At 41.1% G+C, this 13,582-nt stretch overlaps 2 protein-coding genes across 5 annotated transcripts; one reads left to right on the top strand and one right to left on the bottom strand.

Moving 5' to 3' along the window:
* The first annotated feature begins 1,840 nt into the window (after nucleotides 1–1,840).
* Nucleotides 1,841–5,084, top strand: LOC115680259 (protein FAF-like, chloroplastic). Of its 4 annotated transcripts, none has more exons than XM_030604215.2 (3): nucleotides 1,841–2,095; nucleotides 2,199–2,276; nucleotides 3,211–5,084. In XM_030604215.2, the coding sequence occupies exon 3, from the start codon at nucleotides 3,242–3,244 to the stop codon at nucleotides 4,769–4,771; it is 1,530 nt and encodes a 509-aa protein (XP_030460075.1). In that variant the 5' UTR covers nucleotides 1,841–2,095; nucleotides 2,199–2,276; nucleotides 3,211–3,241; the 3' UTR covers nucleotides 4,772–5,084. The 4 variants fall into 4 exon arrangements, with proteins under 4 accessions (XP_030460075.1, XP_056168899.1, XP_030460015.1 ...); XM_056312924.1 differs by having other exon boundaries at nucleotides 2,199–2,280; XM_030604155.2 differs by having other exon boundaries at nucleotides 2,196–2,276.
* A 225-nt stretch (nucleotides 5,085–5,309) lies between these two features.
* On the bottom strand, nucleotides 5,310–9,694 carry LOC115680472 (alpha-galactosidase 1-like). Its single transcript, XM_030604313.2, has 15 exons — nucleotides 9,146–9,694; nucleotides 8,358–8,416; nucleotides 7,872–7,928; nucleotides 7,748–7,782; nucleotides 7,542–7,645; nucleotides 7,362–7,437; nucleotides 7,176–7,234; nucleotides 6,984–7,049; nucleotides 6,820–6,903; nucleotides 6,552–6,616; nucleotides 6,364–6,446; nucleotides 6,192–6,282; nucleotides 6,054–6,103; nucleotides 5,802–5,942; nucleotides 5,310–5,637 (listed from the first exon to the last, which is right to left on the bottom strand). Exons 1-15 carry the CDS (start codon nucleotides 9,343–9,345, stop codon nucleotides 5,545–5,547), a joined length of 1,263 nt encoding a protein of 420 aa, XP_030460173.1. The 5' UTR covers nucleotides 9,346–9,694; the 3' UTR covers nucleotides 5,310–5,544.
* Nucleotides 9,695–13,582: the final 3,888 nt, after the last annotated feature.

The raw sequence follows: 13,582 nt of genomic DNA, 5'->3' as shown, positions 1-13,582 counted from the left end.
GTAGCTTTTTTCTTTTCTCTCCCCCCACCGAAAAAAGAAAAGATTATTCCCCAATTTGCGGCACCACATAAAAGAATTGCTTGCTTGGAAAATATTTTCTCAAAAATATGGTCCGTAGCTTATGTGTGAGTACTAGTAGAAGTAACAATTTGTATTTACCCCTCCTTATCACAATATATACACACACACGTACTTACTTCTACTATGGAAATGCATTTTGATAAGTTGTTTATGATAATTTAACTTGTCAAATTTTCTGACCAAAAAAAAAAATTGTCAAAATGACTTTGGTTTTATCATTCTAATCTAGTTTAAGATGATTATCAATGGAAAGTAATTGGGGTTTCAATGTTTTCAAGAAATGCTCAAGTGGAGCACATAGATAGTACTCTTTTTAAATGCTTTAAGAGTCCTAAAATTTGGACCAAGGGCGAGGAGATTGATCGTTGAACGTGGCCAGAGTCAGTGTTATTCCTCGCAGGAATTGTGACAGAAAATAATCGTTCTGTCCCCTTGACACATGCACGAACTAATGCGAGATCTTCGTGGGATTAGGGAGGGAGTCAAAATCGATCTGTATTATCACCACTTGCACATTGAAAGCTCAATCTCAATCCCTCCCTGCCTTTTTGGAGCCCTTTTGTTCCTTATGCATGCATGTAACTTGCTACTAAAGTAACCAAATTATACCATGAGCTACTCAAGCTCAATCTCAATCCCTCCCTACCTTTTTTGAGCCCTTTTGGTTCTTATGCACGCATGCATGCAACTTGCTACTAAAGTACCCAAATTATACCATGAGCTACTAAACTTCCTTTTAATTTCCTCAAAACTCTAATGATGTTCTGTTTGGATGATTAGAGGCAAAGAAAAAAAAAATTGAAGATTGCCAAAAAAAAGTTATATATCCCTACACTTCCTTTTACAAAAATTTCAAAATATTTTCAACTTCCCACTCAAACTTCCATTCCTCTCACTCTCTCATTTTCCAAACATTCCCCTTGGTTGGCAAAGCTGTTGACTTAGAAGGGACAAATATTTATCGTATTAAATTTGAGAATTAATAATAAATGAACCGAAAATTCAAGCTGAATAGAGGGTATCCGTGGTTCTACACAATTGCTAATTAGGTACATCAATTACAAACATTTAGTAAATAGAACAGAAGACACTCATTCGTTTGAGATATAAAACGTACTCGTCGTCGCATTCTAACAGCTTAAACTTTGAAGTAAACAGTCGTGCACCCGTTGCTCTAAGTTGGTATCAAAAGCCTGTGGTAAAATGGTCTAACGTGATCTTATTAATGAGGCGAAACATATGATTGAATAGTTAGGATTAGGCGTACAAACACAACGAAATAGACAGTAATGGCGAGAAACAAAAATCAGGACACGAGGTTTATCCTGATTCACCCTTGAACTATCTAGCAAGGAATCCCACTCTAATTAGCACTATCCACTTTTCTGTTACAACTTTCGATTACAAGAAAAATGAATTATATATACTCAATAGCTATTTATGGATTCAAGCTCAAATTACCAATAAAATACGAGCTCAAATTATAAATACCCATTGGCATCACGGTGCGCTGCCCCTTGCGAGGCATCCCCCGGACTCTCTTATGCTTTTCCATCGACGAGGAGTATGAACCACGTCCCAATATGAATTAGACGGGCGATATCATGTATCGACCTGTCATGTGGCGTGAACGATAGTAACGGGGACGCGGTATTCTTTTCTTTTTCTTTTCTTCTATGGTGGCGTAAGGGGGGTGGTGGCCCGCCGGAGCCGGTTCCGAAGGCTTTTTTGGCACCTACAAATACCCCTCATCACTGCCAACCCACCACCACTCGAACACTCGAGTTATAGACTCCACCCTTTATCGCCACAGAGGGAAGAACGTTAAAGAAAAGATCAAATCTTTGAGCAGTTCTCCGATCGGCGGGCCGTGCAACAAGCACCCAGTGGCCTATCTCGCAGGCCTCTGTGGGTTGCTGTTGTTGCCACCTCCTCTTCTTCTTCTTCTTCATCTTCTTCAGCAGGGAGAGAAGCCACCTGCTTCTTCGAGTGACCTGAAAGGGTTGGTCAAGAGGTACATCATCACTGCTTTAATTGCTCTTTTATCTTCCGTTTCTGGTATAATTTCTGCTAAAGAAGAAGTTTGGAGCTGACCCGGGTTCGCTTGAATTCAGAAGGTGGGCAAGAGGGAGATTTCCAAGAGTCTCTGCGTGGCAAGGAGTTCGAGCTCGCTCGCTGAGTCTGCGCGGGAACCGGTGAGTCCCCCTCACTTGGCGCCAGTGCCACCTCTGTTCATTTCCTTTTCTTTGATTGAATCAGATTATAAAGTTATCATTTTTAAGTGAACTGAAGAGAGGTTGTATTTAGACATGTTGACGGTCTTAATGTCCCTCCTGGCCCACCACCATTCTGATTAATTTACTTGGCTAATCAAGCATTCCCCAATTTGAGTTGCCATAAAAAGTTTAAAAAAAAGATGAACAAATTTATTTAGCAGTGCTGCCCGTCATGCTGGTGCAGAGAAAAAAACACAGAGATGTTTGCTGTCTATTTTGTGATGGATCTCTGATGAATTTGGAACGCATACGCGATTGAACATATCTTTCTTTGAACTTTTTCTGGAGATTGTACGCGAATTATACCGATTTTTTAAGTTTTGTTAATCGAGATTTTCCGAGTCGTGCGTGTCGAGCTCGGTAAAACCTCTGTTCTGTTCTTGCTTGCAACATTGTTTGGCCAACACAGAGTCATGTCTTTGGTTATCTTTGGTCAGAAAAGACGGGGATAATACGAGACGTAAAACAATGATAACTGCACTTGTTTGTCCTCATATCTTGGAAATTGCGTCTTACACGGTCCGTGAGCCGATGGGGATATTGACATGAGATTCTACCTACCTTGGGTGGTTTTTCTCGTTGTTATAAAGAATATTCTAGCAAAAGGAAATAGTATAGCAGTTTGAGTGTGCACAAACTGTCTACCCTTGTACTGCACCCACTTCTCATGTATCTGCACGGGCCTGGATCGGCGCTGAACCAACTTTTGTGGATGAAATTTTGGACTTGAACATAAAAGTAGCAATCCCTAACTGACCAGTGATGGCATGATTGATTATTATCCATTGGCTTCTTGATGTTATTGTTGTTGAACTGTTCTTCTCATTCATTCATTCATTCATTGTTTGCGCAGATAAATCTTCCTCTTATCTTATATCCAAGAGATGTCACCTTCTCTTAGCAAGAGCATACCTCTGCCTCCCGCCTTCAGAATCGACGATGAGGTCAGAGCTGCCGAGAAGCAGGGAATTGTCTTTATTCTCGGGTCAGACTGCGAGAGACCCAAGAATGCTTCCCTTCGCAGGACGCTCTCTGCTGATATGTCGTCCAAGAAGTGGCTTGCCCAAAATGGTTTCTCTCCAATAAAGAAGATTGCCTCCTCTGCAGAGCTTCTGGCCTCGATCGCCGATTCATCTTCTTCCTCAAAAGAAGAAGACGACGATACGCAGAAGGATGGTGAAGGGAGAGGCCAGCTTGACATTTGGAACTCCATCCAGGAAGCGAAGAAACAGGAAGGCGAGAAGTGCACTTGGGGCTTAATTCTGTCTCACAAGCCTGAGGATTCGAAGTCCCTCCCCCCGCCTTATGTTCACCCTCTGGTGAAGAGATCCACGAGCTCTTTGAACGAGCAGAGCCTCCAGATTTGCACCGAGAGCCTTGGATCCGAGACTGGCTCCGATGGGTTCTCCTCGTACCCGCCATCAGAAGTCGGAGACATGGAAGATGGAAAGGCAGAAGAGCACGAGCCACTTCAACAAGAGGTGATGCCATCACAGGGTTTTGACATGGAAGACTTCGGTGTAGTCAAGTACAGTTACACCGCTAGTAGGAAGATCCGACCTCGATCTTTCCCTCCCCCTCTACCTTCCCTGTCTCGACAAGATGGGGCGTCCCTCTCGGTGCACTCTCGCCGTGACAATGGACGGCTAGTGCTCGAAGCTGTCTCCATTTCGTCCGAGAAAAAATTTCAAGCCCAACGCGAAGATGGCAGACTCATTCTTACATTTGTGAACAGTGTTTCCTCTGGTGAAGAAATCTATGATGGAGAGGAAGTAGATGATGAAGAGACTGAGAACATATTGATGGAGTCGGATGAAGATGTTGAGAGTTTCGATGGAAATAGCGACGGAGAAGAGGAAGAAAGTGAAGAGGAGGATGAAGAGAAGGAGAAGCAAGGGGAGGCAGACGAACTTGACTTTGCAAGAGTTGGTAACGGTCGTGGCGCTAGGGAGATGGAGTTTGTCATGGACCAAACACCCAATATGTCAAGTGGAGTGATAAATGTCCATAAGCTTGCACTCCTGATGAACAAGCCCATCGGTCCACCTAACAAAGTGGCGAACTACGATGAGGAGGAAGATGAGGCACTCCCACTTGAGGAATCACTCCCCTTGCGGGCTCCAATGGCTAGGATGCTATCGACGCAATCGCTGTCGCCCCAATCGGCGCCAGCGGTGGCTTCCTTCAATGCGTACGAGTACTTTTGGCGTTCCAAGCCCACGAGCGCTGCCATCAGTAGCCCAGAACTGCAGTTTCTGTTACAGAAGAATAAGAACTCGATGCTGAATGAGCCACGGGAAGCGGTGCTTGTGAAAGGGAATGAGGCTTATTACTTGGACCCTTTGTTGAAGAGCTGCAACAAGCCTAGGAGCACTCTATTTCTTCGGGAGCCCAAGTGCATTGCCACATCCTGATAAATCCCGCCATACCAAGGGGGTGTGCGAGCTCGAGCGAGCGAGTCCACCAGTTATTATAGCCTTTTACTCTTTCAAGGTTTGCTTAGGCAATAAAAGGATGAGAAGAGGCAGACAGTACTTGGACTCAGGATACTAATGGAAAGAGAGCTCTTAACAGTGTGGTATATAATTTATATTTGCCCTTTGGAAAGTTTAACAGATAAAAGTGCTACTTATAGTGTATGCAATCCGGTAGAGGATCATGTACTATTTCGGGCTCAACTGCTTAATATATGGTAAAATTGTAGAGCCATGCTTCTTGCCTTTTGCTCTTCTTACATGAGTCAGATGTTTCGGATGCAATGGATCACTTCTTAATCAAATGCAGTGTTCGACCCTCTTCCATCGAAGAAATTGAGTTCTCGAATTTCCCAAGTCCTAATGCTAATGTCCCGAAGTACAATCCGAGACGTATTATTTTTACCCGAATATCAAGTGGACTTTAACGACGTCGGCACCAAGTTTTAACGAGGACAGAACCCAAATGGAAAAGATCTTAGCCTGGCAACGCACAAACAGGTTAAAGTGAATAAGCTCGTTTTTGTCCAGAGTCTGGCACAAGCGATTCACAGGGTAGACCCTAATACCTTACCCTCTCTTATTAGTTTGATCTAAGAGAATTGAGAGAGTGATATCAGATGACCAAAACTGCAAAAGAAAGAAAATCCAAAGAGATCCCAAAAGAATCAGTTCAGCTGGAAAGGGCATGGCCACCAGAAATTTGAAGTGCTCTAGGAAACCGGCTTCAGAATGTACATCTTGCAAGAGTGACCGTCAATGGTTGCCGTGATGTTCTGAACAAATGTTTTCTCCAACGTCTTGTGCTGCAATAGGAGAAAGACGGCCACATGTTAAGGAGAGAAATCGAAGGTATGCGCTTGATAAGGCCAATGTCATAACCGCAAGTAGGAAATTCATTGGAAAAATGAAAGAGGGAGAAAGAACAACGTTAGCAACATAAAACAGCATAGATCTTCTAAATTGATACCTCCCAGATATCTCTGGCTTCGACAACAGTGTTGAGCGGAAGTCCAATGTCGTCCCAGTGGGCTATCACAGTATAACGATATGTGCCTCGGTTTAACAGAAGCACGGCGTGCCGATAACCAGTGAGAGGCCCGGCCCAAACCTTGAGGAAAGAGATTGGGAGCATTTTCTCAGTAAATGCTGAGCTCTATACAAGCAAAATCGCATATACTACAGACTCCAGAAAAACATGTCTGTGTACTGCAAATTATACCTCTTGGTCACCTTCACTCCGAACCTTCTTGGCTTGGATTCCGAGCGGATCTACCAGAGATGACCAAATTGAATTCAATAATAAGAAGTCATTAGTTTTAGACTATTCCATCAACTGAGGGCAGGGAAATGTTTTGACCTTGGTTCACTGCAATGACCTCCTTGTTGGAAATTATTTCCATAGTATCCTTGGTCATATTGCGGATATCGCAACCAAGAAGAAGAGGTGCCTACATTGCATTCTAACTAATCAAAAGATGACCCAGTGTTATATATACCAGTCATTCGGTAACTACAACTACCCGCGATACCTTGGATATAGCCCATATACTGAAGTGAACTACGTACTCGTTCATTGTCATTCCTCCGTTCCCAATTTCAAGCATGTCAGGATCTGCAAATTGACAAATTTGTAAGAGATCGAAGATTCGGAATCTAACACGAAACATCGGTATCAGCCTCTAGGTGTTCTTGTCGATTATGATTTTTAGGGTACTACCATTCCAGCCACCGGGCCTGGCAAGCTCCGCGTAGGGTTCATTCAAGTCAGCTCTACTCACCATACTGCAAGGACAGCAAAGGATTAATCATCCTCTGTAAATGAGATTGAATTCCAAGATAATTTATTAAATCCTGAATGCACACGTTGGAGGACAGAAGCCAAACAGAGGATGTTACGCTGAGACTTTAATATCCACGGGTAAACTTCTTTACAGTAATCATACGAAAAAACAGCAAAAAAACACTAGCGAGTTGAAAGCAAAAACCTGTCCCACGTATCAGAAATATCCTGTGTTGTTCTCCAGCTGTTCCCTATCTTGGCGCCCCATAGAGCTGGGTGCAAATCCCCCCTAATAGCCGAAAAATTAAGTAATGAAGTAAAAATGCGAACAAGAACAAAAATGATACAGCTCACTTCCAAGTAGTTTACCATTCGCAAACTGAGAAGAAAATAGGGCGGCCGGCCTTCATCAGAGCTCGGGTCATTACAGGGTATCTACATGATCAAACACAATTGAATCAGCACTCAAATTTAACTTGATCAAACACAATTAAATCAGCACTCAAATATAACTTTCTTTGAGAATATTAAGAATAATACTACTCTTAGTCTATCTGTTACCTGACCGTTGGCTTCGTGCCACCGTTGTTGCAGTTATCATACTTCAAATAATCAATTCCCTGGAGAAATCATGCAAATCCTTCATTATGTTTTGTGATCGAAAGGATAACTCCTGTCAAAAATTGCATCTACAACATCTTAATTGAAGTTAAAATAAAGAATGCTTAGGTAGGCAAGGAGACAAACCCAAGCTGCAAACGTTTTGGCATCTTGCTCCTCACGACCAAGTGATCCAGGCATGGTCTTGCTACAGGTAAAATAGCTGAATCGAGGAAACAAATCCGTCAACTTAAGTATCAATAGAACAATCGATTGACGATCAAATATATCAGTAATTCCCGTAGCAATCACGGCAGGGTGTCGTACCCGGCATCCGAATAAATTCCTAGCTTCAAACCCTTGCTGTGAACATAGTCGGCAAGAGCTTTGACGCCAGACGGAAACGTTGTATTCTTGGCTACTAAATTGCCCTGCCATTGTTATGTCATGGAGTCGAGCACAATTAGAATGCAAGTTCTGAAACATTCCTGATTACAGTGTTCAAAGCCCTAAAAGGATAAAAAAAGATTTACATCGTAATCACGTGCTATCTCAGCCCAGCAATCATCTGAAAAGAAAAACCAATTAGGGCCATAGAGCAATTGACAATGAACGGGCCATTAGAAAACATAGAGGAAGTAAGTTCTTGGAGCATACCTATGTTGACATACTCATAGCCCAGCTTTGAAAGACCAGTAGAAACCAGAGCATCAGCTGGAAAAACAAACCCGGATATGTCAAAATGCTTAAGCTCAAGAAGCTATGTTCATCCTTAATAGCGTTTTAACCTCATAATACATTAATTTAGTTTTCAGAATCCGAACTGTGGACTACTTATTCATGCCCAAGCAACATAGGCTGGAAAAACTAAAAGAAGTAAAGTAATAATAGTATACATTAGTCACTTGCGTGTAAAAACGGAAAAAAACAATGGTTTATACTATTGCGAGCTAATCGATATCGTTATGAAGAAGAAGACTAGTTTCCAACTGTATCGAGAAATATAATTTGAAGTCCGCATGATAGAGAAGAGCCATTGCTGAAGAACTCAACAAGCATGGGAAGTAATTTACACAGTTTGATCATGAACCCATAAGAAAAGAGATGAGCCATCTTTAGCAGAAACTAATGTTTAACACGAACCAGTCTCTCTGATGATCGTTTCATTAACCGTACACGAGAAGTGATTCCAACTGTTCCACCTGCATACACGAGAAACGAAAACATCATGAGAATGTGTTTATCATCTGAGGGAAAGAAACAGGAAAATATTACAAGAAAGATAATTTTAAAAAAAAAAGAAGCACACATAATTGAAAAAGGACAAAAGGATAAATATGCTCCATCCGACGTCGTTCGAATCCGATCTGCCGCAGCGCACTTAGCAATGTTCCGAAATGAACAAGCGTTCACCCAAAAAAAAAAATGACTTTTTTAAGCAAAAATACCCATCAACTTTTTTCCAACAAAGTTTAAAATGATAAATTTGAAAATATTAAAACTCAAGAATATCAAGCATATGTCAATATATCTAGCGAGCTGTTCTTGTGTTACGACGCGAAGATCCGTTCCGGGATGGAGTATACAAATGTCCTTTTGCCGAGGCAGATGAGCAGGGGGATTCACCGTTTCCGACGAAGAACGGGATAATGTTTACAATCATAGATCGAGAAGCAGACAATTTGATGACAGCTCGAGGATCACGGAGAGTAAAGCTGAGTGGTGCGGTCGGCCATCACAGCATCGATCATCAAATAATGTGAATGACACCCCCACAAAAGGACAAACAGAGCAGACACTCTGCACAGTCCCAATCGCACTCGCACCGATTCACCCAAAATATCTCGGGAACAGACATTCAACACAAAGATTACGTCGTAAAGCAGATCGCGGAATCGATCATCCTCACGAGAGCGAGAGAGAGAGAGTACCCCATGGGAGGAGTGAGGCCGAGGCCATTGGCGAGGAGGTTCCTGCGGTACTCTTGCTGGTAGTGCACGTACTTGGACGACCTCAAGTGCACCCTCGCCTTCGACCCGCCTCCCGGAGCTCCGCCGGCCGCCAGCGGCCGCCACAGGCACGCGAACAGCACCGCCAGAAGCAGGACATCGCTCCACTTCCCCCTCGCCATCGTCGTCACCACCAGCAGTACCACCACCACGATCCTCTGTTTCTCTCTCTCTCTCTCTGTTTCTGCAGGAGTATAATTCTGTTCCCTTCGAAACAGGGGATAAGGGAACCAGCGTTGAAACGTGATAAGGACTAGCGTCGACTATTTATAGGCTGCAATCTCTCTCGCTGAGAGGGGTAGACAATTTACGGAAATAACACCGACGAGGATTGCTCTGCTCTGCTCTGCGCGATCTGCAAGCATGATATTGCGGGTTACTCCGAAACGGATAAGCCCGCAAGACGTGATCCACGAGGGACATCATTGTACTTGCATTGAATTCGACACACTTTCCTTAATTGTTCGGATCCACCGGAGCGATGCAAACGGTCACCTAAACTTTGATTCGATATGTAATGCAGACTTAAGCTTCAGTTTAATGTGCAACGTCGTCCCATTTATTTCAATGTGGTCCATAAACTTCTAGGTACGCGTTCAAGTTAGTCCTCGGACTATACGAAAATGCTCGGTCTTACCCTTTCGTGAATTTAAGTTTGGGGACAACGTTAAACATTTTCCATATGGTTTGGGGACTGGGATTGGACATGTGTCAAAAGTTCGAAAATTGCATTGAACAAATTGAACGTTCAAGGGCGAAATTGCATATTGAGCTAAAGTTCATAGACCACACTGTACCAATTAAAAGTTCAGGGACTGCAGTGCACATTAGGCTATAATTTATGGACAATTTATGTCTTTTTCCCTTAATGACTACTATTCCAATATAATTCCGAGTAAATAGAAAGATCAAGCTAATGTCCGAAATTCTATTTTATCCGTTGAAATAAAAGAGCTTTGCTTTTGTAGGACAGACTCGGGTCAAATCAAATCGACATGGCGTGCACGACGCGAGAAAAAGCTTATTTTCCTTCCACGTGCAATTTGAATATATATGATTGTGAGATGATAACGTCCAACCATATATAGAAGCAGACACTAACGTGGAACATTAAAGAGTCCTAGTTTTCTAGGGAAAGCATTGAGGAAATTCAGTTTGAAATTTGAAAAATTGAATTCAATTTTTTTTTAAGATAATAGGCATAAGGAAGGATGAGTGAAGATGGAAAGTGGATAAGAGATCGTGTATACGGCATAATCCCATCTTGCCTTTTTTATATTTTTGGGAATTAAAGTTTGGTCATTGATGAATAGCGATACTATATCATCCCCTCTGTACCCTGCATTTAGTAATCATTATCCATATCATTTATAAGAGATGTCCCTAAAAAAACAGGCGTCTTTCTGAAAATTCTTTCCTTTTTTTCCTCCTTGAACATTTGGATGCATGAGTGAGTGATGACAATACTGAGGAGAAGACCAAAAAGTTGAAATCTTGAGTAGATCTCTCTCTCTCTCTCGTATTCCCAACACAAAAAGCCTTCTACTTCAAAGCTATGGCGGTCACCAAAGGAAATTGTCCAATTATTTTGACGGAAATTGGTCGGAATGACTATACTGAAATTTCGCGCAAAGATTAAAGATCAAATTGGCAAAATTAGAAATTGACATCCGTACGATAGATTGGATAATTTTTCTGTGGCTAATGGATAAAAAAAAAAAAAAAGAAGGAAAAGAAGCACACAACCATATTAGATAACTCCAAAGCTTGTTGAATGATGATAGTGCCTTTTTCACGGAGGACCACAAAAGCCCAAAGAGGTTGATGTGAGTCAAAGTGACCACCAAAGTACTTTGACCACCAAAAAAAAGAAGAAGAATTGATCACCAAAGTGAAGTGACGCTTTATCATTAAATTGCCCATGAACTTGTGGGGTTGATCCTCAAAGATCTCAAATGTGTAGCACAATGATTTACTAGCTAATTAAATAAAATTGCACACATAGAAGCATGAATGAGTAGGCAGATGTAGAGATAGGGAGTCCCGCTCCCTAAACATACCAATTGTGAAAAATGACGCTGTTTATTTTTTCGCCAGAAATTAATAGAGAGACCTTGGATCAAGCCAATCGATTGGATAATAGAATAGCTCGGACCCATAAGAAAAGAATCAAAAAATAATTTGACCCTTCAACACAAAGCAGTACCCATTTTGAATTTGAACAAAAGACCACAACACGAACGTGCTTCTCTTTACCACTCGTGAAAGAGATGGGTTGCTCCCACGTGTCCTACAAATAAATATCAAGAAATTAAAAAATAAAAAAAATAAAAAACTCGACTCGAGATTGTCCCACGCACACTTTTATGTCCCGAAAATTAAAAATAAAAATAAAAAAAGATGCTTTGAATTAATCATTGAAAAGTGGTCCTCAATCTTTTGGCATTTTCTATAATGATCAAACACTTAAACAAATTGAAGCAAACTTTGGTCCACAGCATCTGCTTCTGCATGCATATAAAAGTCCAAGACACGTGAGGAGTCCCAAAGAGTCCAGTCCACATTTTGGTGCGCTTGACTATTGAACATTGTACTATTTCATTTCGAAAATTATCTTATTTTCATTACGTTTACCGTCGATAAAATTAATTTTCTTACGCGCAAATATTAAGAAAAATTCGCTTGTTTTGCCGACATAAGTATTATTCGATTCACTATCCGTGCACGGAATAAATAGTCGAAAAAACGAATATGCCCGGATCGATGGAGAATGGCGGTCGCCTACCACTAAAAGTTGAAGGGACCTCTAAAGTCCTCTATCACGAGTCATGACATGCAAGACGGAAAATTGTACCTGCAATTCTTGGGATTAATTGCAAATGAGGCCCCCCAACATACCAACTTATTTGCAACACCATCCATATATACAAAGTTTTTACAATCGAACCCCTCGCATCGAAAAGAAAAGTTCTTTTGCTCGCCGTGAAAACCTTTTGTGTATTCGAAATCTCCATTTGCCCAAATCAATCGGTCCGTCACATGTTCGAGAATCTTAAATTTCCTTCTTTTTCTTCCAAATTAGTGAATATATGGAGTATCTCATTCTTTCCCCTTTAAAGGATCTTGTATAATATGATCCCTTCTTTCATTGCAAAGATATTTAAGATTTAATTCATCCGTGATAAGTGTACAAACCCATTACTATGCCGAAAGTCAAAAAATCTCTTCACACGAGGTACCATCGGGTCAAGGCACAAGCTTGCCAAAAGTTCACTCATGAAATAGCTCGAAATGGTGACTTTATAAAAGATAGTGTGATCCTTTTAACACTGGGCTACCTTGTTTGATGGCGAAGATATTGCGCTATAAATCCTACATAAGTTTTACAAAGAAATAAACATTCAAAATCAAGGTAAAGTTACCATCTTATTAATGAAATCAAAGATAGTAAATTGATACAGTCGACACAACATATATTGATATCTTCAATTTCCTCACGTAAATAACTATGCATAAATAAATAAAAAAAGCCTTGAACTTGCAAACGAATACATTTAAATGGAAGATTATGGAGATCCATGACATGCAAATGAGGGAAAAAGGGGGGAATTACCAAAAAATTCATAAACCTATTATATTTGTGCAAATTCAGTCTTAAATATTTTAATTGTGTCAATTTATTTCCGGTTATTTTCACGTTTTGCCAATTGAGTCTATCCGATCAATTTTTGCCAAAATCTCCTGACATAGACGCCAATTGATAATCAACGTTGATGTAGACATTTCTTACGGTATCTCAATAATTTTTTAAATTTTTCGATTTTATTTTTTCTTTTATTTTCTTTTGGGACTGAGGGCTGGCAAGAGTTGCCGACCAACCTCGCCAGCCATAGGCGAGGGATGCGACACCCATGCCAACCACAGCGAGGGTCCGACAGGCCTCAGCGCCCCCCGTTCACGTTACCGATTTCAGACCAAAACTAACCAAATGAACTGAATTAGCAAAATGTGAAAATGTTTAAAACTTCATTGACCCAATTGAAATGTTTAAAATTGGATTTACACGAACATAATAAATTTGACTTTTTTTTTTTATAATTGTCCTAGAAAAAGACATGCGCTCGAAACTTCAAATTTATCATTGTTCTACTATATGTGGACCGACTTATCGTTGTGCCCGAATCAATAGAGATGACATGCTGTGCCGAATCACGCATCACGTTACAACAATGGCGAAGAAGCTCCGAGCAGCAAACATCAAAATTGACACTCTCAATTCAGAGGACGTATCGACTCAACTCGATTCGGCTCATCGATCATTGTTTTATTATCCGAACTATAAATCGACCATAATGTCAC

The sequence above is a fragment of the Syzygium oleosum genome, unplaced genomic scaffold (assembly GCF_021117445.2).
Source record: "Syzygium oleosum isolate NSW1041296 unplaced genomic scaffold, Sole_v2.1 Sole_v2.07, whole genome shotgun sequence".
Classification (NCBI taxonomy): Eukaryota; Viridiplantae; Streptophyta; class Magnoliopsida; order Myrtales; family Myrtaceae; genus Syzygium; species Syzygium oleosum.
The sequence above is the reverse complement of the archived record's forward strand: the minus strand, read 5'-3'. Positions and strand labels throughout refer to the sequence as shown.